Source organism: Rana temporaria, chromosome 4 (assembly GCF_905171775.1).
Source record: "Rana temporaria chromosome 4, aRanTem1.1, whole genome shotgun sequence".
NCBI classification, from domain to species: Eukaryota; Metazoa; Chordata; class Amphibia; order Anura; family Ranidae; genus Rana; species Rana temporaria.
In genome coordinates this window covers 41,916,789-41,942,155 of record NC_053492.1, presented here as the reverse complement: position 1 = coordinate 41,942,155, position 25,367 = coordinate 41,916,789, and the positions used below count along the sequence as shown (strand labels likewise).

Genomic DNA, 25,367 nt, shown 5'->3' with positions numbered 1-25,367 from the left:
ACGCTCGTTTGGGCTCCCCTCCCCCCACCCCCCAAAGTGTCATTACACTGATGGCTGGCAAAGTGGCGCTCTCGCACAGAACACACAAGCGCTCTCACAGTTGTTTGGGCTTTTCCCCTGAAGTTGTCACGTCACTCGTGGCCAGCAGGTGGCGCCCCCTCCCACACGCACAGACCATTCTAGCCCTTCACAAGCTGTTGGAGCTCTTCACTTACTTTAGTGGTTATTCCACTCGTGGCCGGCAGGTGTCAGTGTCAGGAGCGTCGCCTGTTCTCTGTGACCGTTCTGACAGTCTCTGTGGTGATTTCCGGTGAGGTGAGGAAGTGGTGCGGAGCAGAGGGAGCCGGTGTGGGGTGAGTTGGTGAGCCCGGTGTGGGAGGAGGAAGTGAGGGGCAGAGGGTGCAGGCCTGAGCTGTGTGCACCGCCATGGGCTGATACTGTATGAGTGAGGGGAGGAGCACAAGTCCCAGCATGGCCTCCATTTGTGTGAGGACCTCTTCATATTACAAGAGTGTGGTGCACTATAAGTCCCAGCATGGCCTCCATATGTGTGAGGGCCTCTTCATATTGTAAGGGCGGGGTGTGGTGCACTACAAGTCCCAGCATGGCCTCCATCTGTGTGAGGACCTCTTCATATTACAAGAGTGTGGTGCACTACAAGTCCCAGCATGGCCTCCATCTGTGTGAGGACCTCTTCATATTGTAAGAGCGGGGTGTGGTGCACTACAAGTCCCAGCATGGCCTCCATCTGTGTGAGGACCTCTTCATATTACAAGAATGTGGCGCACTACAAGTCCCAGCATGGCCTCCATCTGTGTGAGGACCTCTTCATATTGTAAGAGCGGGGTGTGGTGCACTACAAGTCCCAGCATGGCCTCCATCTGTGTGAGGACCTCTTCATATTACAAGAATGTGGCGCACTACAAGTCCCAGCATGGCCTGTGATGGGAGGTGTGATATCATCTTCCCATGTACATGGAGACATAACAGAGAAATGTATACAGCTGGTGTCCTTGTACCCAGCACTGTACAGGCATACCCCACTTTTAAGTACACAATGGGACCAGAGCATGTATGTAAAACGAAAATGTACTTAAAGTGAAACAATACCTTTTTTCACTTCTAGGGTGTAGTGGGGGATCAGGGGCTGTAGTGGGGGTGTCAGGAGCTGTAGTTGAGGTCTCAGGGGCTGTAGTGGGGGTGTCAGGGGCACACTGGAACAGGGCAGGCTATGCTCTCTGAGCTTCATCTCTTTCTACTGCGGCTGCAAAGTGTCCGTACAGTACTTGTAAGGCACTTTACATACACTTGCGGGTATGTCCTTACTCGCGAGTGTATGTAAAGTGAGTGTACTTAAAGCGGGGTATGCCTGTACACATTGGTGTCATATCCTATGGTGTGTGTGTGTGTCCATCTCCTCCCTGCTGTGTTTTAAATACTTTTGAAGTGCAAAGGAGGTCTTATAGATCCCTCCATAAAGAGTACCTGTCACCACCTATTACTGTCACAGGGGATGTTTACATTCCTTGGGGAAGCAATAACACTGAAAAAAACCAAGAATTTAAAATGACAGTGTAAGAAAATAAAAAAATAATTAAATGTACTAAAATCGGCTATCGGCAGGAGAGGTGGCCGAAATATCGGTATCGTATCGGAACCAAAATCTTGGAGCCAGGACAGCAGCAGCAACCACATAGGTGAGTATAGATGTTTAATTTGTTTAATATCACGCACTTCTCCTTTAATAATGTCCCGTCCTCCTACCTATACTGATGAACCTGTGTGAAAATAATGTATTTACTTCAGCCTGCTGCGGTCTGGTAATGTGATCCTCGGCCATATGGTCACATGTCAGCCAGAGGCGGCTGCAGGGGAGAGGAGATGGTACTCAACAGCTGGTGAGATGCGGGAGTGATGACGTCTCCCATAGGTCCCCTGTTGTAGGCGCTCCCTCCTCTCCCCTGCAGCCGCCAGTGATAGCCACATTTGGCATGTAATTTTTTTTGGGGGGGGGAGTGGGGGCTTCCTCCTTCCGCCGAGGGGCTGGTAAGGCGATTAGCTTAATCACCTTATTGCAGCCCCTCCCTTTAGGCGAGCGCCTGTCCAATCAGATGGCGCCGCATGTGCAGTGCCGCATGCGCAGTGGGTGCCCGGCCGTGAAGCCAAAAGCTGTCGCTGCCGGGTGCCCACACTAGGAATGAGGGGGGGCGCGGAGCAGAAAGACAGGATCTCCCCTGTCAGAACGGAGATCTGCCTTGTTTACACAGGCAGATCCCCGTTCTGTCACTTTGGGGGAACGACCACTGCACCCGCTGATTGGCTCCCCTCGCTGGCCAATGGGAGTGCGCGTGTGCCCACAAAAGCGCGTGCACGAGCCGGCGTACACCGCCGGCGATTCACGCAGCCGAGGCACCTTGCCGCAGTAAAACTACGGTGGGTGGTCAGCAAGTGATTAAGAATAGTTAGGTGTATGTAGGAATTCTACTTTTAATGCATGTTCAAATATGCAAAGTACGCCAGTGTTGGACTTTAACTGCTTGCCGACCAGCCGCCGCAGTTATACGGCGGCAGGTCGGCTCTGCTGGGTGAGATCACGTAGCTATACGTCATCTCGCCAAGCAGCCAATAGGGGCGCGCTCCCCGCATGCCGGGCACCCGCGATCACTCGTTACAGAGCGAAAACCGGGAGCCGTGTGTGTAAACACACAGCTCCCGGTCCTGTCAGGGGGAGAAATTACGGATCGTCTGTTCATACAATGTATGAACAGCGATCAGTCATTTCCCCTAGTCAGTCCCACCCCCCTTCAGTTTGAAAACACCCAGGAACATAATTAACCCCTTCCTCGCCCCCTCGTGTTAACCCCTTCCCTGCCAGTGCCATTTTTATAGTAATCGATGCATTTTTATAGCACTGATCGCTATAAAATGCCAATGGTCCCAAAAATGTGTCAAAAGTGTCCGCCATAAGGTCGCAGTAAAAAAAAAAAAATATTAATAAAAATGCCGTAAAACTATGCCCTATTTTGCAAACGCTATAACTTTTGCGCAAACCAATCAATAAACACTTATTGTGAGAAAGCTCTATTTGTGAGAAAAAAAGGACGTCAATTTTATTTGGGAGCCACGTCGCACGACCGCGCAATTGTCAGTTAAAGCGACGCAGTGCCGAATCGCAAAAAGTGGCCCGGTCTTTGACCAGCGTAATGGTCCGGGGCTTAAGTGGTTAAAAAAACTAAATATACATTCAATAATTTCCCCCATGGGATTAATAATGTATTCTGAATACATAAAACATGTTACTATTAAATATATATAGGTGGTGGTGAAGCGCTTCACCACCACCTATCTATATTTGTTGTTTTTTCTGTTTAAGGCAGAAGCAGTGCCCCCTAGCGTTTAGTACAGATAGCGCAAGAGTTTTACCATTTTTATGTTCCTACTAGCTGAATACCTGGCGTTGCCCGGTCTTCCTATCTTAACCTTTTGGGGAGGAAAATCATAGTAATATAAATATACCCATCTTTTATATAAGGGTGTAGGTAAGGGTTAATTTAACTGTCATATATTTTTATTTGGCATATAAGTAATATGTGTACCAGGTATTATTGAAATATCTCCAGGCGTACAGAAGTTATGTGGGAACATACATTTCCCATTGATTTGCATGGGACTTTAAACAAAAACCCCGACCCTCACAAATGGGGGTAGTTAAGGGATAAATTAACTATCCTATAGTTTAAGTGGACATATAAGTAACATGTGACCAAGTGTTATCGAAATATCTACAGCCGTTTGGAAGTTATGAAGTAACATGTATTTCCTATAGAGTTGAATGGGACTTTAAAGGAAAACCCCGACCATGGCAAATGGGGGTGGGTAAGGGTTAAACCATCTATCCTATGTTTGTTGCTGACATATAAGTAACATGTGTGCCAAGTTTCATGTTAATATCTTTAGCCCTTTGGACGTGATGCTGGAACATACACACACACACGTTGAGTTTTATATATATATATATATAGATTAAAGCCTTACCAGCATTGAGGCCCCCGTGTAGTCGGGGGCAAAAGTCTTCTGCATTCCCCACCTTCCTCCCTGAATGTAAAGGGCCCTTAATGACCATATCCCTCTGTACAGTGTTCAGCTGCAGCCTGCCATACACATCGCAGCTCCAAGTTTATACTTTATTAGTATAGAGAATCTATCACCCAGGACATATTGTGCATGTCAGGGGTGCAGACATTTCACTGGCTGCACGCTTGTTCCATTTCCTTTTAACCCACCCATGTGATTATGTTGTTTATTAAAACTTCTATCAGTAAAAGTGACCATTTTCATAAAACAATTTTTATTTATTTTTTGCAGACTTTTGGATAATCTGGCTCCCTGTACACTGCAAGAGAGAGAACTGCAATCCAATTACATCATTCAATCAGGGAGTCACTATGGTATTCTACTTTACTAGCAATGGTAATGTCAGCATTGAAATATATTTATTGTACACTTGGTTTTAGTGGTAAGCTCATATATAAATGCAAAATCATCGTTTATGTGCCATGGAAGTATTACTGTTTATTATCCACCTTTTATAATTTACATATAAATTACATTATACAGGAGGGCCCTGCTTGTTGAGCTTACAATGTAAAGGGAGGGGGAGGTGGTACAAAAGGTAATAGCTGCGGGGGATGATCTGATGGAGGTGGCTCGGGTACAGATCTTAGGTGAAGGTGGGGTAGGCTTCCCTGAATAAGTGAGTTTTCAGGAGTCGCCTAAAGGCGGACAGGGTAGGGGCTGACCTTACATACTGGGGTAGAAAGTTCTAGAGGATAGGAGAGAATTTGGAGAAGTCCTGGAGGTGAGCATGGAAGGAGGTAACAATTGAGCTGGAGAGCAGGTCGTCTTGGGAGGAGCAGAGAGGGTGATTTGGGTGATATTTGCAGGTCTCCAGATGGTTGGTAATGTTGTGGATGGCCTTGTATGTTGTGGTAAGTATTTTATACAGTGGGGTAGTGGAAGCCAGTAAGATTGGCAGAGAGGGGCAGCAGTCACAGATCGGTTAGTAAGGTGTATTAGTATAGCAGCAGCATTCATAATTGACTGAAGGGGGGGGGGGATATCCTGTGTAAAGGTAGGCCAGTGAGGAGGGAGTTGCAGGAGTCAAGGTGGGAAATAGCCAAAGAGCGAATACGTTTTATTGTGTCTAGGGATGAGCTCCGGCGTGTTCGTATACATCACGTGCAGAGCCCGCCAGGAAGTCGGCACGGCGCTGCGCTAATCACAGGCAGGGAGACATTGTCCCGATGCTCGGCTGCAGAGATCGGGAAATGTCTCCCTGCCTGTGATTAGCGCCGTGCCGACTTCCTGGCGGACTCTGCACGTGGACTGTGCCAACACACCGGAGCTCATTCTTAATGGTGTCATTAGTCAGGAGGGGGTGAATTCTGAAAATGTTATAGAGGTTAAGGCGGCAAGGTGTAGCCAGTGATTGAATGTGGGGGCATTTCCCGTGCCATACTGTTGTTCTTTCATGTTATTGTGCACCATTGTGTTGTATTCTGGCCAACAGTGTAATTAATTATGCAAGGATGATTCTTGACTAGGAATTGTCTATATTTTATTCCTGGGATTTGGGTCACTTCCCTGCCGGTCTATATATATATATATATATATATATATATATATATGTCGCAGCAGTGAAGTGGTTATACCAGTTGGGGCTACAACCATGATCCCGGTGTATTTTTTTTTTTTTTACAGCCAATGATTCTCTTTCAGGTAAAAGTAATCCGAGCTGGGCAGCCACTACTAAAATTACTTGTTCTGAACCGTGCTGACAACATTTTCTTTTGTCTTCTGCAGTTGTGTCTCCTCTGTATACGATATATATGGGAAAGGACAAGTTTGAAAGTAAGTTGTCAATGTTGGTAATGGACAGCATTGCATTTTTTATTCCTATTTTGTGCAGATACTCGTAAATCTACAAAATTGTGTGACAAACATTTCGGGTCGGTTCGCACCTGCATTGCACGGGGACACTCTTTACGTTCCTCTGCGATTCAGTTCCGGCAAATTTTTGCAGCTCATTCATGTAATTTTGTTGGATTATACTGAGGCTGTTTGGAACTTTTGGCATCTCTAACTACTCATGAAAAGTCCCTTATATGTGCCTATTGCTTACAGATACGTCTCGGATAATATTTTGTTTTTCTTTCTCTTATAGATGAAGATCTTATAAAGTATGGCTGGCCAGAGGATATATGGTATGTAGAGGAGAGCTTACAGATATATATGTAGAGGAGAGTGTATGTATGTGTGTGTGTGTGTGTATGTATATGATATATATATATATATATATATATATATATATATATATATATTATTTAATTTTTTTTTTAGCTAAATTTAAGTGCTTGTAAAGGCTGAAGGTTTTTTTTTTTTTTTTTTTTAGTTTCATGCATACAGATAGCTGGATTCAAGTAGGGCGCCGCATCTTTAAGGCGGCGTAGCGTATCGTATTTACGCTACGCCGCCTTAAGTCAGAGAGGCAAGTACTGTATTCACAAAGTACTTGCCTCCTAACTTACGGCGGCGTAGCGTAAATGGGGCCGGCGTAAGCGCGCCTAATTCAAATGAGGATGATGTTTTATGTTAATGGGGGGTGACCCGACGTGATTGATTTTTTTTTTTTTTTTTTTTTTACTTTCATGCATACAGATAGCTGGATTCAAGTAGGGCGCCGCATCTTTAAGGCGGCGTAGCGTATCGTATTTACGCTACGCCGCCTTAAGTCAGAGAGGCAAGTACTGTATTCACAAAGTACTTGCCTCCTAACTTACGGCGGCATATCGTAAATGGGGCCGGTGTAAGCGCACCTAATTCAAATGAGGATGAGGGGGCGTGTTTTAAGTTAATGGGGGGTGACCTGACGTGATTGACGTTTTTTTACGAATGGCGCATGCGCCGTCTGTGTACATATCCCAGTGTGCATTGCTCCAAAGTATGCCGCAAGGACGTATTGGTTTCGACGTGAACGTAACTAACGTCCAGCCCCGTTCACGGACGACTTGCGCAAACAACGTAAAATGTTCACATTTCGACGCGGGAACGACGGCCATACTTAACATTGGGTACGCCACCTAGGGGGCAGCTTTAACTTTACGCGGCGTATCTCTTACGAAAACTACGTATCTTTACTGCGACGGGCGCACGTACGTTCGTGAATCGGCGTATCTAGGCATTTACATATTCTACGCCAAACTCAACGGAAGCGCCACCTAGCGGCCAGCCTAAATATTGCACCCTAAGATACGACGGCGCAGGCTTAGCTAGGTTTAAGTGTATCTCAGTTTGAGAATACACTTAAATTTACGACGGCGCAGATTCAGAGTTACATCGGCGTATCTACTGATACACCGGCGTAAATCTTTCTGAATCTAGCTAAGAGTCTACAGAATAGATTTACATATGGACAGGAAGTGCAATGTTATTTTGCATGAGATGTTCAAAACAATTGAAAACTAGATGGTACCCAAAAAAATAGCAAATCTTTATTTTTTGAGTTCAGGTCTAATTTAACCTCTTCCCGCAGGCCGCATGCAAATATGTGGTCTCTCGACGGGTGGGCTTTAGCGCAGAGAGGCCACATATATGTGAACCAATGTAAACCCAAAACTGCGCTGAGAGAATTCGGTGCATGCTAGCAGTCGGGAACGCTCTGACCATGTGACCGCTGTGGCAGCTAATCACATGACCTGAATGCCTGCATTCAGAAGTTCAAGGACCGGGAAGGGGTTAAGTAAAGAATGTTGCTGTACATTGCTTGACCCGTTTTGTCCTCCACACTAATGACTTTTTTGCCTGTCCTTGCAGGTTTCACGTAGACAAACTCTCCTCTGCCCATGTTTACCTTCGGCTACAAAAGGTAAGGCTAACCACATACAATATTATAGCTGGCAGCACTACAGCTCATTGTGGGCACACCACAGCACTAGTATAGCCCAGTCAAATCCTTTCAGGCTGCAAACATGCTGGCACCTCTTGACTAAGGATAAGCTCAGGCGTGTTTACAACTCCACTTGCCCACGCCCGCCACAAAGCTGACACTCCGCAGCACTAATCACAGGTAGTGAGACATTTCCCAATCCGTGGCTGCACAGATCGGAAAATGTCTTGCTACCTGTGATTAGTGCTGTGGAGTGTCAGCTTCCTGGTGGGCGCAAAGTTGCGAACATTCCTGAGCTCTTCCTTGCTCTTGACCACAACTGTAAGAAATGTTTTTATATTTCAGGGCCAGACGATAGATGACATTCCTAAAGAAGTTCTGACAGACTGTGTGCAGCTAGTAAAAGCCAATAGCATTCAAGGTATGTGCTTGTTATGTGATGTGTGTTGAAAAAGTATTGCTTGTTATCAGATTTCATGAAAGGTAGCTAAACCCAAGAACAATAATGTAATAAATCACAGCTTACCGGTTCTTGGATGTGGTGATTGCATTTTATAGCGGCACGATTCTGGCCAAAATGAGAATCACGTTTTTTTTTTTGCTTAGAATAAAGATCACGATTCTTGTGGCGTAAAATCTTTCACATTATACAACAAAAATTTGGGCTAACTTTACTGTGTTTTTTTTTTTTTTTAATAAAGTATTTTTTTTCCAAAAAATTGCATTTGAAAGACCGCTGCGCAAATACAGTGTGACAAAATATTGCAACAGCCGCCATTTTATTGTCTAGGGTCTCTAATAAAAAAAATATATATATATATATATATATATAAAAATGTTTGGGGGTTCTAAGTAATTTTCTAGCAAAAAAAATGATTTTTAACTTGAAACCAATAAATGTCAGAAACATGTTTAGTGGTTAAACTTTCCTAATTTTCAGACCGAAGTCTATTCCTTTGATGTAAATAACAAATTGTTACAATGTTTAGACTTAAGGTTCCACTGATAAAGAATGTTGTGATACTTGGCAGACTGCCCAGATTTTTTCTTCCTTTCTTTTGAGGGTGGTTGGCTTTAGAAGAGCGGAGAGAATTCTCTGCATAGAAAGATTGGGAAACACTTTTGTCGAGATTGCAACTGGGAAAAAATTGCGATAACGATTCTTGACGATTAATCACGCAGCTCTAATGCATTTGTTTTTATTTTTCTGGCTAAGTACATTTTCTGCAAGTACAGAAAATACCAGTTGCTACTGGCAGAAATACCCTGTCTCTTTCTGTAATCTGAGCTGGAAGCATAAAACAATGGGGTGGATTTAGGTGCATGGTAGCCAATCGGCTTCTAAATTCAGCTTGTTCAATTAAGCTTTGACAATAAAACCCGAAAGCTGATTGGTTTCTATACAGAGCTGCACCAGATTTGTCACGCTCCAGTTTTATTAACCACTTGCCGCCCGCCAATGACAGATTGATGTTGGCAAAGTGGTTGTAGAATCCTGACTGGACGTCATATGACGTCCTCAGGATTCTGAGCCGCTGCGCGCCCCCGGGGGCGGGCATCGCGGCGATCGTTGTTGCAGGGTGTCAGTCTGACACCCCGCAACACCGATCTCGGTAAAGAGTCTCTCACGGAGACTCTTTACCACATGATCAGCCGTGTCCAACCACGGCTGATCACGATGTAAACAGGAAGAGCCATTGATGGCTCTTCCTCACTCGCGTCTGACAGACGCGAGTAGAGGAGAGACGATCGGCGGCTCTCCTGACAGGGGGGGTTCGCGCTGATTGTTTATCAGCGCAGCCCCCCCTCGGATCGCCACATGGACCACCAGGGAAGCCCACCCTGGAGCACCAGGGAAGGGCAGATGAAAAAAAAAAACTGACTGGCAACATAAATAAATCAGTGTCGCCCCAGTGTCCATCAGTGCCACCCCACATTGTCCATCAGTGCCACTCTACAGTGTCCATCAGTGCCACTCTACAGTGTCCATCAGTGCCACCCCACAGTGCCCATCCATGCCCAGTGTTCACCTATCAGTGCCCATCTGTGCCACCCATAAGTAGCCATCAGTGCCACCCATGAGTGCCCATCTGTTCCGCCCATCAGTGCCGCCCATGAGTGCCCATCAGTGCCGCCCATGAGTGCCCATCAGTGCCGCCCATGAGTGCCCATCAGTGCCGCCCATGAGTGCCCATCAGTGCCGCCCATGAGTGCCCATCAGTGCCGCCCATGAGTGCCCATCAGTGCCGCCCATGAGTGCCCATCAGTGCCGCATACAAGCGCCGCCAATCAGTGCCACCTCATTGATGTCCACCAGTGCCACCTCATTGATGTCCACCAGTGCCACCTCATTGATGTCCACCAGTGCCATCTCATTGATGTCCACCAGTGCCATCTCATTGATGTCCACCAGTGCCATCTCATTGATGTCCACCAGTGCCATCTCATTGATGTCCACCAGTGCCATCTCATTGATGTCCACCAGTGCCATCTCATCGCTGCCCATCAGTGCCGCCATATCAGTGCCCATAATTGAAAGAGAACACGTACTTATTTACAAAAAAATTAACAGAAAAAAAATAAAAACGTATTTTTTTTTTTCAAAATTTTCAGTCTTTTTTTAGTTGTTGCGCAAAAAAAGAAATTGGCAGAGGTGATCAAATACCACAAAAAGAAAGCTCTATTTGTGGGGAAAAAAGAACACCAAATTTGTTTGGGTACCGTGTAGCATGACCGCGCAATTGCCATTCAAAGTGCGACAGTGATGAAAGCTGAAAATTGGCTTGGGCGGGAAGGTGTATACGTGCCCTGTATGGAAGTGGTTAAATAACCCCATGTGTCTTCATTCTGTTAACTACTAAGACCCCCCTGTTCCCTCCCCATGTAATGGAGTTGAACAAAGCCAGACAGGTTTGAAGCCCAGCCTGTGTGTCATGAATACAGTAGGGGAGTAAGTGTGTTAATTACTAGATTGTAATGGGAAAAAGGCCTGGGAAAAAAAAGAAAACGAATGCAGCCACCACATCGAAGGGCTAGTAAGCTGCAATATCATATATTTTTGTTTTTGGGTTTAGATAACACTTTAAAGCGTAGCGATAAATTTACACAGCAAGTCATGAAATGTACCCTGAGCTTTCTGTGTCTCTCTCACCAGGCTGCAAGATGAACAACATCAATATTGTGTACACTCCTTGGAGTAATTTGAAGAAAACTGCAGACATGGACGTCGGCCAGATAGGCTTTCATCGGCAGAAAGATGTAATTTCTGTTTTGGAAACATAAACATGTTTAGCAGTGATGGAATTATTTATATGCTGAAGCAAACCTTTTTAGACCTTTTCCTGTTTACAAGAGGGCACATAATCCCTTTTTATTGACAGGGCCCTCTGCTCGCTAATAGGCAGCTGGCAATTCTACAGAATCCTATTCATCACTGCTACACATAAAAAATAGATCATGCTGGAACATAACTTATATTTAACGCTGCATTCCAGGCAGACGGCTAAATAAACCAACGAAACACATATAATTGAGCTGTTTTATATTACAGCTCATCCAGTCCTGAAGTGTATGCAGCTCTGCCACACAGCACAGCCCTGTCTGGTGGTGGGAAGGAGACCTGATTTCTCAGTAATATTTACAGGGACTGTGAATGTCTAATACCAGGTTGAATTCAGGCGCTTACACTGCTCGAATTTAAAATGTTACTTCGCCTTTACAGAAAAAAATGTAAAGGTGAACTTGCCACCGAACACACTGAGCCCCCCCACCTCTCCTTCCTGGTCCCCTCCAGGGATGAGGAGCTGTCAGTGTCCTGGGATTTGAAATCCCCTCTCTTTTCCCTCTTCTCTGTGCAGCGATTTTCGGAATGTATCAGAATGATTCTTTGTGACAACGCTATCAGCATCTCTCTGATCCATCCCGAAACATCTGGAGGGAGAAGAGTGGTGATTTCAAACCTCCAAACTGCTGGACTTGCTGCATGGGCACTGACAGTTCAGCATCCCGGAGGCAAGTACAGCGGTGCACTAACACTTTAAAAACAAATATATTTCTTGCTATAGCTCAGCTTTAATTGTAACATGACAATTACCGGTAACTGTTATTTGGTCAAGGGGGGACTTTTGAGCAGAACACTCCCATTGCATGCCAAAACAGTTTGGAGGCTTCTAGGCAACTCTGTAATGAAAACAGGATTATATGTAGCACCACTAGGTGCCAGCTTTTGGGTTCTCCAAAAAAAATGCAATTTTTTGGAAAAAAAAATACTTTATTAAAAAAAAAAACAGTAACAGCACAGCCATGGCTGGAACAGAAGCCCAAATTTGCTCAAAATCATAAATGTCTGAGTAAACTAACTCTCAGACTTCCCTCTAAAATTACTACAGCGCTGGCTCAAAAAGAGCAAGCCGCTACATATACATGGGATTTTTTATAAGTTTGCAAAGATTTAAAACTTCTTTCACATTGTCATTATGGGGTATTGTTTATAGAATTTTGAGGAAAATAATTTAAAGCGGGATTCCACCCGTGATTTCTTATTTTTTTTTCTTTTAGTTCGGCAGCTACTAACACTGTAGCTGCTGACTTTTTTCATAAGGACGCTTACCTGTCCTAGTCGTCCGCGATGTTGGTTCCCCGACGGCGATCGCTCGGTCCTGGCGCCTCCATCCTAGCTAAGGGAAACAGGCAGTGAAGCCTTACGGCTTCACTGCCCGTTTCATACTGCACATGCGCGACTCGCGCAGCACTTTGTGAATGGGCGGCTGCCTCCTGGAATACACACAGTTCCCAGAATGCATTCACCCAGAAGACACATCGACGGAGGACGAGGCAGAAGATCCACCGGGGTGGAGGAAGAGGCAGAAGAGCTTCTTCCGCATAGCAACCGCCCTTTCAGGTGAGTATAAAAAAAACAAATGGGGGGGCGTGGTTGGAGAAGGGTGAATACTTTCCGGATGCACTGTATATATTTTCTTTGGTATGGTCGGGACTGACTTTTCCTTTACAAATCCTCGCTTCCCTTCTTCCATCATGGGAGGAAGGAGAGGGATCTCTAATGTAAACACTAGAGTGTTTATATTTGTGATCATCGTGATAGGTCATCACAATGATCACAGGGTATAGAGCCATTCGATCTGAGCATTAATCAGATGACTCGGAGCCAGTCATATATGGGTGCATTTTTAAAGTGATTGTTGTAACTGATACTTCAGAGACCCACATCTACCATATTTTTTTTTTTGTTTTGCACTATGTCTTCATTGCTTGGGTGTTATTCCTTAGGTGAAATCTGTGACTGTAGACAAGAAATTTAATGAGATTCTAAATCGCCTGGAAAAGACAAAAGATGAACGTTCTCCAGACCTGGCAGCAGAGAAGGAATCGCGAGATCGGGAGGAGAGAAATGAGAAAAAGGCTCAGATTCAGGAGGTAAAGAAGAGAGAGAAGGAAGAGGTGAAGAAGAAGAAAGAGATGGAGGATTTGAGGTACATCGCTCTTTGTAACTGCATGTAACCTTGTAGCTTGGCCTTGGGATGCCCTTGTTCACTTTGTAGTGTGAGGGGCTTTAGGTGTGAATAGTCCCCCTATGCTGTGCAGTAACTATGACCCTCCTGCTATTGCAGAACTACACATCTCATGGGGCATTGTAAAACTCTGACATTCATAGAAATGGCTAGGCATGATGGGAATTGTAGTTCGTGAACAACTGGAGGACCATAGTTCTGAAACCCCTGCTAGTGCATTGGCATTCATTTTCAATGGCATCCTAATGCAAAAAAAGAACCCCCCCTTGCATTGCATCACCCCACAGCACAGAATAATGCACTACATGCATTGTGGTGCACTGCATTGGAAGGAGTGGTGCAGGTCTGTTGAAATTAACAGGCTGCCTTAATGCAATGCACTTTAAAGCCCATACACACCCAGTGTAGATGTAAATGGTTTGTAGTTTTATTTTTTCAATAGGTAAAAGATTTATGTTTTTGTATACTTTATTTTGGTCAGAGCTAAATATAATCTCACTTGACATTTTGTTTGTTGGGGTCTCACTCACATTGGCCATTAGTGGTATACTTTGGATTGAGTGGTTGGAGTCACAGGTGTATGTGAAAAGCTGCAGCCTTTTAGCCTGTACAAAGCTAATCTGTCCCTGTTCACATGTATCTGCACATCCAGCAGTTACCACCTGCAGTTGGGGACAAATGTCCAACCCTGGACACAGATAGTTGTTGGATGTGTGGATACGTGTGAACAGTGACAGCTCCTCTCAGCCTGTCATTGCTTTGTACATCCTGAGCTAAGATGATGTCCCCATTATGCTGCAGGCAGGAGGAAGAACTTCCTATGTCTCCTCTTCCCCAGCGATCAGACTGTAGCATTGTAACTGCAGCAATGAGCCAGAATATTGACACTATACAGGGATTGCGTATAAATTACTTTCTGATGGAGACGGATGCCTTTAAGGCCTCTTGCACGCAGGAGTAAAAAAACACTTCTTTTTTTTCTTTTTTCTTTTTCTTTTTTTTTACTGATCTGGATATAGATGCATTGGTATCTTTGGAACCATACACACCAGCTGCTCAAAAGTTAGTAAGAGTATTGAGTACAGAGCCGTGAAACAAAAATAGAATATTTTACATGTAGTTTACAAGCGTATGCTTGTTTATGAATTTATATGCATGTTTACGCACATATATGTGAGTCTAATGCAACACTGGCCGTGTAGAACAATTTTATACTTGTAGACACGTACGTGCATTTGCACAACATCTTTACAGAACATGTTGCTCGTTGTTGCCTTTTCTCAACAAGATCCTGGGTATAAAATGTTAAATTCTTATGTCTATGTGCAGCTGGCCTCAATAATAATAATAATTATACAAAATGTATATAGCGCCAACAGTTTACGCAGTACTTTACAATGTAGAGGGGGGACAGCACAATTGCAGTACAGTTCAATAGAGCTTACATTCTAAAAGGGGGGGTGGTGGTACAAAAGCTAATAGCTGCGGAGAATGATTTGATGGGGTGGCTCGAGGACAGTACTTGTACTTATATGGGTGTGGGATAGGCTTCCCTGAGTAAATGAGTTTTCAGGGATCTCCTAAAGGTGGAGAGGTTAGGGCCTGATCGCACATACCAGGGCAGGGAGTTGCAGGGGATGAGAGAGGCTCTAGAGAAGTCCTAAAGGCGAGCATGGGAGGAGGTAACAAGGGAGCTAGGGAGCAGGAGGTCCTGGGAGAAGCAGAGGGGACGATTTGTGTGATATCCGCGGATGAGGTTGGTGATGTACAGTAGATTTAGTATTCTAACTTACTAAAGCCACCACCAGTTATCAAGTATTTAAAATGTATTTTTATTTGTTGTTCCTTAAAGCATATACTAAACATCAGAACAAGACTTGCATGCACATTTAATTCATATCATTTATATATATGTGTGTGTATATATATATATATATATATATATATATATATATATATATATATATATATATATATATATATATATATATATATATATATATGCACAGGCTTGTCCATAAATGGTGACCACTGTGTAGGTGTATCAGTTTAGTTTTTTTCATTAAAGGAGAAGTACAGCCAGAGCTTGTTTGTACTCATATGGATCACAGGATTGCAGTCCATTCTGCACTCCTGTGACACGTTTTCAGCAGGCTGAGGTCACAGAGTCTGTCCAATCCGAGGAAAGATTGCGTCAATATGGTCGGAAACCGTCCGCAACCCTGGACCGGCACCTGGCTCAGCCTTTCAGCCAGCCGGTGAGAACCTGAGCCAGCCAGCTCCTCCCCTCTCTTCTCAAACCTGCTTCTGGAACAGATTGAACAACTAATGTCTGCAACACCCAGTGACCAGAAATAAGGAAAACGCACATCTAAATTCTAAAGTCTGACTTTGAGTTGGTCTGATTCATTTCTTTTACCTTCTTACGTTTTTCTATGCTGTCCATCCCTTTTCTCATTTGTCTCTGACTGCTTTCTGTAGCTTTGCATTCTCTGAATATCATGTGCGGCCCTTTGGTGATGTCACAGGTCACACTTGATGCTCCCCATATCAAGTACAGTGCCTTGCGAAAGTATTCGGCCCCCTTGAACTTTGCGACCTTTTGCCACATTTCAGGCTTCAAACATAAAGATATAAAACTGTAATTTGTTTTGAAGAATCAACAACAAGTGGGACACAATCATGAAGTGGAACGAAGTTTATTGGATATTTCAAACTTTTAAAAATAAATAAAAGACTGAAGAATTGGGCGTGCAAAATTATTCAGCCCCCTTAAGTTAATACTTTGTAACGTCACCTTTTGCTGTGATTACAGCTGTAAGTCGCTTGGGGTATGTCTCTATCAGTTTTGCACATCGAGAGACTGAAATTTTTGCCCATTCCTCCTTGCAAAACAGCTGGAGCTCAGTGAGGTTGGATGGAGAGCGTTTGTGAACAGCAGTTTTCAGTTCTTTCCACAGATTCTCGATTGGATTCAGGTCTGGACTTTCACTTGGCCATTCTTACACCTGGATATGTTTATTTGTGAACCATTCCATTGTAGATTTTGCTTTATGTTTTGGATTATTGTCTTGTTGGAAGACAAATCTCCGTCCCAGTCTCAGGTCTTTTGCAGACTCCATCAGGTTTTCTTCCAGAATGGTCCTGTATTTGGCTCCATCCATCTTCCCATCAATTTTAACCATCTTCCCTGTCCCTGCTGAAGAAAAGCAGGCCCAAACCATGATGCTGCCACCACCACCATGTTTCACAGTGGGGATGGTGTGTTCAGGGTAATGAGCTGTGTTGCTTTTACACCAAACATAACGTTTTTCATTGTTGCCAAAAAGTTTGATTTTGGTTTCATCTGACCAGAGCACCTTCTTCACATGTTTGGTGTGTCTCCCAGGTGGCTTGTGGCAAACTTTAAACGACACTTTTTATGGATATCTTTAAGAAATGGCTTTCTTCTTGCCACTCTTCCATAAAGGCCAGATTTGTGCAGTATACAACTGATTGTTGTCCTATAGACAGAGTCTCCCACCTCAGCTGTAGATCTCTGCAGTTCATCCAGAGTGATCATGGGCCTCTTGGCTGCATCTCTGATCAGTCTTCTCCTTGTATGAGCTGAAAGTTTAGAGGGACGGTCAGGTCTTCGTAGATTTGCAGTGGTCTGATACTTCCATTTCAATATTATCGCTTGCACAGTGCTCCTTGGGATGTTTAAAGCTTGGGAAATCTTTTTGTATCCAAATCCGGCTTTAAACTTCTCCACAACAGTATCTCGGACCTGCCTGGTGTGTTCCTTGTTCTTCATGATGCTCTCTGCGCTTTAAACGGACCTCTGAGACTATCACAGTGCAGGTGCTTTTATACAGAGACTTGATTACACACAGGTGGATTCTATTTATCATCATTAGTCATTTAGGTCAACATTGGATCATTCAGAGCTTCTCACTGAACTTCTGGAGAGAGTTTGCTGTACTGAAAGTAAAGGGGCTGAATAATTTTGCACGCCCAATTTTTCAGGTTTTTTTTTAAGAAGTTTGAAATATCCAATAAATTTCGTTCCACTTCATGATTGTGTCCCACTTGTTGTTGATTCTTTAAAAAAAATTACAGTTTTATATCTTTGTTTGAAGCCTGAAATGTGACAAAAGGTCGCAAAGTTCAAGGGGGCCGAATACTTTCGCAAGGCACTGTAGATTAATCATCACTGGTTTAGATATGCTTTAAATTAGCCACCACTGGTTTAGATACGTTTTAAAGAAAATTAGACCTATGGCCACTAGATGGCGAGAGTTACATGAAATGCATTGTGTGTTCAGTAGCACAAACGTCCCTTGGAATGCCATACTGCACACTGCCTGGGGTTTTATTTCCAGGCTCTTGAAGTGTCCCTGTAATTTCTGGGTTGTGTTACTAAAACGCAGTCTGATGCGGATACTAATGGGAGCCAACAGCAGTGTATCCAGAGAATATACTTTGCTACGCTTAGTGCTAAGGCACTGAAAGAGTCTGTGCTCTTCATTTCCCTTTCGAAGAAGACCTTTGAACATTTTTGGCTTCACTCACCTGATTCCTGGGGAATCATCTCCTCTGTTTACTCCTCCTTGAATGAAGGGGGTTTATTTCGCTCCCAATCATACATTTCTAAATGGGAAAGAGACTTATTTGTCACTATAGATCAGGGATATGCAATTAGCGGACCTCCAGCTGTTGCAAAACTACAAGTCCCATCATGCTTCTGCCTCTGGGTGTTGTTTGTGGCTGTCAGTCTTGCTATGCCTCATGGGATTTGTAGTTCTGCAACATCTGGAGGTCCACTAATTGCATATCCCTGCTATAGATCATTCTAGAGGACTGGAGCAGGGCCTTGTCATCCGTAGTCAAATGTTAATTCAACATGTTAACCATAGAAGCAGCCTATAAAGTTCTTGTATGCTGGTATTGGGCCTCGGCCCATATAGCCCATTCAAACCCACAATGATAGATGTTTCACGGGGTGTGGCCAGTGCAGAGACGAGATCCATATTTGAAGGTCTTGCCCACGTTTCGTCCCAAAAGTGTTCTAGCAGGTTGAAGTCAGGACTCTGTGCAGGCCAGTCAAGTTCCTTCACCTCAGGGAAGAGGGTGGTTGTCATGGTAAACCTCCCCGACAAGAAATTGGTCGCACACTGGAACTCCAACTTATCTGGATGTCATCTTTATTGTCAAAAGGGTCAGACAGATACAGGCAATGGTAGACGCGTTTCACAAGAGATAGCTTGCTTGTTCACAACATGATTACAGCTAGTGCCCATAGCCACCAACAGTAATCGCATTTAAAAAAAATCTGACAGGCTGGTTGTACCCAAGTCGATTGATGGATCAAATCTCGGCCAGTCCTTGCTAAACTGGACCAATTTTGATCCATGTATGGCCGCCTTTAGGAACAAGTTAAGCTTCCACCTCTATTTCTGGATAACAGGGGAAAGGCTGGATATCTCTCCAGTCATCATCTGCAGGGCTAACAATAAGAAAACAAAATTCTGTAGCCATCAGGCACCTGTATCAGTGGGCTTTTATTCACTTACAGCTACTTTTGCATTCCCATACAAGCCTATAGGCATACAAAACTATCTTGAAGCAGATCAGAAGGAGGTTAGCTGAAGGCCAATGCACTTGTCAGTGAATTCTGAATGATCTTTGTCAAATTTATGTCATTAACACAGGCCTGGACGGTCCTTTGTAAAAAAAATCTTGGCCTTTTGCAATAACAGTCTTTCTCTTCTTTCCACAGGAGTTACTCCTCATTGATGAAGTCAGAAAACATGTCTTCCAATCAGGTTAGTAAACTCAAGAATAACTCTTTAAACGGTTTGTGATTTGCTGATTTATGAGTTGACAGTGCAAAGTTTAGTGCAGGGTTTCTCAACTCCAGTCCTCAAGGCACCCCAACAGGTCAAGTTTTCAGGATTTCTTTCAGATGAAACGGCTGTGGTAATTACTTAGGCAGTGATACTGATCAAATCACCTGTGCAAAATAATGGAGAGCCTGAAAACATGACCTGTTGGGGCGCCTTGAGGACTGGAGTTGAGAAACACTGGTTTAGAGTATATGTTCACCTGCTGTAACTTGTTATGTTACACCCATGTTTAGAGTGTAGCATGTAACATGTCACAGTAAAGCACCTGCCCACACTCCCCACCTTCCCCCAAAAAAAAGGTCCCCCAAAAAATTACATAAGGAGCCTTTTTAAAACTGTCAATGTACTCTGCTAAGTTGGAAGTATAAATTAAAAAGATGGAATGCTGTGTAAAATTTACATAAAACGGAATGCAATGATTTGCGCATTTTGTAAACCCGTATTTTATTCACAATAGAAAACCAATCAAAATGTTTAAACTGAGAAAATTTATTATTTTAAGAACAAATAAGGACATTTTGAAAATGATGGCAGCAACACTTCTCAAAAGTAAATCCAAGGGAAATTGAATAAGAAAATTGTACAATGTATGGCCAGATTAAGTGGTACTAATAACAAGGACGAGCTGGAAGAACATTTTACAACTAAGTAGGTTTATTGGAAACAGATCAGTATCATGATTGGGTATAAACAAAAGAGCATTTTAGAGAGTCAGAGGGGGTTATTTACGAAAAGGCAAATCCACTTTGCACTTGAAATTGCACTGAAAGTGCAGTCGCTGTAGATCTGATGAGGACATGCAATGGAAAAAAAAAAAAAAAAAACAACATTTTAGCTTGCACATGATTGGATGATAAAATCAGCATTGCATTTTAGATCTTCACCTCAGATTTACAGCGAGTGCACTTTCAGTACAAAGTGGATTTGTCTTTTGTAAATAACCCCCAGAGTGTCTCAGAAGTAAAGATGGGCAGAGGTTCACCAATCTGGGAAAAGCTGCGTCTAAATTTTTTGAATAATGTTCCTCAACATAAAATTGCGAAGACTAAATATATCATCTACAGTACATACCCTGTTTCCCCGAAAATAAGACCTACCGCTATTTTCCAGGAGAGCTCCAATATAAGCCCTACCCTGAAAATAAGCCCTAGTTTTGTTGTAAAATCCTATAATCCACTCTATTACAGTACTATATAATGTACAATGTGTGTGTTTCTGTAAAATAAATGTGGGGAAGAGAGCTCCAGTGGGTCACAGAAGAGCAGAGCGGCGCTATAATGAAGGTATTTGGCACAACTATATTACAGAAACGCACTGTACATTATATAGTACTGTAATAGAGTGGATTTGTTTTTACCTCAGTTCACACTGGGCATTCCTGACAGGCGGGGAGAGAAGACAGCACATTACATGGCAAAGACCTACCCCGAAAATAAGCCCTACTGTGTCTTTTGTTGCCAAAATGAATATAAGACCCAGGCTTATTTTAGGGGAAACACAGTAATATCAAAAGATTCAGAGAATCTGTAGGAATCTCTATCCAAAGATGCAAGGTAAAGCTCTATCATGCAAGGAAGAAGCCATATCTGAACATGATCCAGAACTGCTGCCGTCTTCTCTGGGCCAAAGCTCCTTTAAAATGGTCTGTTGCAAAGTGAAAAACTGTTCTGTGGTCATTGACATTCTTTTTGGCAATCATGGGTGCTGCGTCTTTTGGCCTAAAGAGGACAGGAGTCTTCCCGCTTGTTATCTACACTCGGTTCAAAAGCCTGCATCTCTTAGACCCCTTTCACACTGAGGGCGTTTTGCAGGCGCTATGGTGTTAAAAATAGTGCCTGCAATCCACCTTTAAACAGCTGCTCCTCACACTTCAGGTGTGAAAGCCCGAGGCCTTTCACACTGGAGCAGTGTGCTGTAAGGGCGTCAGAAAAAGTCCTGCCAGCAGCTTCTTTGGAGTGCATTAGCAGTGGTGAACTCCCCGCTGCTAATGCGCTCCTGCCCATTGAAATCAATGGACAGCACAGCCGTACCACCGGCAATACGCCACTGTAGCGGGTGGTTTTAACCCTTTCTCGGTCGCTAGCAGGTGGTTAAAAGCACGTAAGGAAAATCGCAGTAAGCATTTATTGATTGGTTTGCGCAAAAGTTATAGCGTCTACAAAACAGGGGATAGTTTTATGCCATTTTTATTAATAATTTTTTTTTTACTACTAATGGTGGCGATCAGTGATTTTTGTCGTGACTGCGATATTATGGCGGACACATCGGTCTCATTTTTGGGACCAGTGTAATTTTTACAGCGAAAAGTGCTTTACAAATGGACGGATTACTGTGAAAATTACACTGGCAGTGCAGGGATTAACCTGTGGAAGGCGCTGAAGTGGTTAAGTGTGTCCTAATGTGTTTCTTACTGTAGGGGGGCGTGGCTGGACGTGTGACGTCACTGATCGTCGTTCCCTATGACAGGGAACAGACGATCAGTGACAAGCCACAAAGAACAACGGGGAAGGTGTGTTTACACTCGCCTCTCCCCCTTCTTCAGCTCCTGTGACCCGATCGCGGGACGCCGGCGGCGATCGGGTCACGGAGCTTCGGACCAGGTCGCGAGCGCGGCACACTCGCGACCCACGGCTGGGTTCTTAAAGGGGACGTACATGCATGCCCAGCCGTGCCATTCTGTCAACGTATATTGTCGTGCGGTGGTCCTTAAGGGGTTAAGGTTTTAGAGCAGCATATGCTCCCATCCAGGCAACTTCTTTTTCTGGGAGGGGCTTGCATATTTCAGCAAGACAATGGTAACTGCTTACTGCATCTATGACAACAGCGTGGCTTCATAGTAGAAGAGTCTGTGTGTTTAAGTGACCTGCCTGCAGTCCAAGCTTTTCACCAATTAAAAATATTTGGCGAGTCTTGAAACAAAAAATACGACAGACGACCCAGGATTTTGAGCAGTTAGAATCCTATATCAGGCCAGAATGGGACAACATTCCCCCGCCCCCCCAAAACGCCAGCAACTGGTCTGAGATGTTTACAGAGTGTAGTTAAAAGAAGATGGAATGCTACACTGTGGTAAACACGGACCTGTCCAAACCTTTTTTGAGACATGTTGCTGACATCAATTTCAAAAATACTTTACTTTTTACTTAAATTGGTAAATTTTTATCTGTTTATACATTTGTTATTTTTTCTAACTTTTTTAACTCTGGGCTGGCCTCAAATTTTAAAACTGGGTTATCTACAATAGTCTGTCTGCAAAAAAATACATGACCAGTCACTCTGCAGAAGGAGAGATAGCAGCAGTGACTTTATCTTTGTCTTTATTACTGGAGTTGCCTGCAAAGTGTAGGAAATGTTGCATGCTGGATTACTACACAGATCGTGGAAGAAATAAATAAGTGGCTTGTTTTTAAAGCAGTAGTCTGGCCTGCTTTGAAAAAAATATAAGCCAGTATATTTATAAAGCTTGGCATTTTGTTTTACAAATGTGCTTGGCGTATGTCTTGAACCAGGACTCCAAAGCAAGCAAAGCCTCACTTGTTTTTTTTCATAAAAAAAAAAAAATGTATAATGTGTTTTATGGATAGGTAAGTGTCCTAATATTAAAAGTAAGTCAGCAGCTGCAGTAGTTGTAGCTGCTGACTTAAAAATAAATTGGTGGTACTCCGCTTTAAGACAATATTTGCTGATCCTGGAATTCAGAGTTAAATGTTCTTCTTATTATTATTCATATTCAGGATTTTTATAGCGCCAACAGTTTACACAGCGCTTTACAATATAAAAGGGAGACACTACAGTTATAATACAATAAAATACAAGAGGATTAGGAGGGCCTTGCTCAGAAGAGCTTACAATCTAATAGGGGGGGTACAAAGGGTTGTAACTGGGGAATGAGCGGGAATGATGGAGGTGGTAAGAGATTAGTTAAAGACATGATGGGCTTCCCTGAAGAGATTTGTTTCAGGGATTGCCTGAATGTAGCAAGAGTAGGGGATAGCTAGGCAGGTTGAGGTAGCGAGTTCCAGAGGATGGGAGAGGCTCTGGAGAAATCCTGGAGACGAGCATGGAAGGAGGTGGCGAGAGAGCTTTGACAGTCGGAGGTTTTGAGAAGATGGGAGAAGACGGGTTTGGGATATGTTTGGAGACAATATTGGTGATGTAGTAATTGTTCTGTGATCTCTAATCCCTGTACTTTATCTTCTGGCAGGATGGCAATGACTCTGACGAGTTCATGTAACGTTGTCCCGTAGCGATGGGGACCCTTTTTCTCAATGCAAAAAAAAACAAAAAACGGGAGCCTCTCCGTTAAATCTCCATCCAGCGTTTACTTCCAGCTCCAGCCTGATTCATCAGCGGTGGCAGACATGGGATAGCGGGAACATCCTCCCACCCTGAAATGGATTACGTCTGCTTCTCTAAACCTGTTCTGTTACCTGGAGGAGATTGAGGATTTGGAGGATTATCCCCCGTCTGTGGAACAATACTGAGGTAGCCTGCAGGTTCGTTCAGCGTCAGAATGTCGCTCAATTCACAAACCCATCTGTGCTCAGGAATGGCTGCTGTACAGGATGGACACTCCGCTCCCGTCGTCGCCACTACACCTAGCTGAGCTGTTTGTTTTAAACTTTTAGTTCTTTCTCTTTGACAACCCTGAAGATCTCCGAAAAATAAGGAAATATTTTTATAGCTGTCGTTTGAATGCACTATTTTTTTTTTTTTCTTTGGTCACCAGGGAGAACATCCCTGAAACCTGCAGACAATGACTCGCCTTTAACTTGCTCCATGCCATGCTTGGGTGTAGTCTATAAGCAAGATGGGTATTAAAGTATTAATCATGGAATATCAGCACTGTCTTTTTGTTTTATTTTACCACAAATCATGTCAAATCTTTTTAACTACTTCAACACCAGGCCTGTTCTGACGCTTCTCTATGTGTAAAAATCGTGTTTTTTTGTTTTTTGTTTTTTTTTCAGAAAATTACTTGAACCACTTGCTTACTGGGCACATATACCCCCTTCCTGCCCAGGCAAAATTTAGGCTTTCAGCACTGTCACGCTTTAAATGAAAATTGCGCGGTCGTGCGACGTGGCTCCCAAACAAAATTGACGTCTTTTTTTTCCACAAATGGAGCTTTCTTTTGGTGGTATTTGATCACCTCTGCGATATAAGCAAAAAGAGCGACAATTTTGAAAACACTATTTTTTACTTTTTGCTATAATAAAAATCCCAATTTTAAAAAAAAATCGTTTTTTTCTCAGTTTAGGCCGATACGTATTGTTCTACATATTTTTGGGGAAAGAAATTTGCAATAAGCGTATAGTGATTGGTTTGCGCAAAAGTTATAGCGGCTACAAAATAGGGGATTTAATTCTGATTTTTTTTTTTTTTTTACTAGTAATGGCGGCGATTTTTGTCAGGACTGCGATATTACGGCGGACACTTTTGACACATTTTTTGGACCATTCATATTTATACAGCGAACAGTGCTATAACAATGCACTGATACTGTATAAATGTGACTGGCAGGGAAGGGGTTAACACTAGGGGGCGAGGAAGGGGTTAAATGTGTGCCCTGGGAGTGATTCTTACTGTAGGGGGAGTGGACTGACTGGGGGAGGTGACCGATGGTTGTCCCTATGTCTGAAGAAGTTAAACCTCTAAACATTGTATTTTTTTTTTTTTAAGCAGCGGCCCTAGAGAATAAAATTGTTTGTCACATGGTCTTTGCACAGCTGTTTTTGTAAAAAAAAATACACTTTAGTTCCCCCCAAAGCAGTCTCCTCTGTCCCCTTTCGCACTGTTCCCTGCCATAGTAACATCCTACGCCTGCCCCTCCACGTCTCCGTCCCCCTTTTTTTCCATGTAGTTTCCTTTGCCTCCCCACCCCCATAGCAGTGTCTTTTAACGAGACACACACACACACTGCAGAGCAGAAGCTGATTGGCTAACATGCACATCTGCATCAGATGTTACACTCCCCAGTTTTAGTAGATCAACCCCATTGTTTTA

The 25,367-nt window shown here is 43.5% G+C and overlaps 1 protein-coding gene across 3 annotated transcripts; it reads left to right on the top strand.

Annotated features, from left to right (window-relative positions):
• The first annotated feature begins 245 nt into the window (after window positions 1–245).
• On the top strand, window positions 246–24,203 carry CCDC25 (coiled-coil domain containing 25). Of its 3 annotated transcripts, XM_040348332.1 has the most exons (11): window positions 247–353; window positions 1,624–1,697; window positions 4,366–4,470; window positions 5,863–5,910; window positions 6,224–6,263; window positions 7,873–7,924; window positions 8,291–8,366; window positions 11,100–11,203; window positions 13,232–13,434; window positions 19,235–19,280; window positions 23,566–24,203. In XM_040348332.1, exons 3-11 carry the CDS (start codon window positions 4,446–4,448, stop codon window positions 23,593–23,595), a joined length of 624 nt encoding a protein of 207 aa, XP_040204266.1. In that variant the 5' UTR covers window positions 247–353; window positions 1,624–1,697; window positions 4,366–4,445; the 3' UTR covers window positions 23,596–24,203. The 3 variants fall into 3 exon arrangements, with proteins under 3 accessions (XP_040204265.1, XP_040204266.1, XP_040204268.1); XM_040348331.1 differs by lacking the exon at window positions 1,624–1,697 and having other exon boundaries at window positions 246–353; XM_040348334.1 differs by lacking the exon at window positions 1,624–1,697 and having other exon boundaries at window positions 247–361.
• The last annotated feature ends 1,164 nt before the right edge of the window (window positions 24,204–25,367 follow it).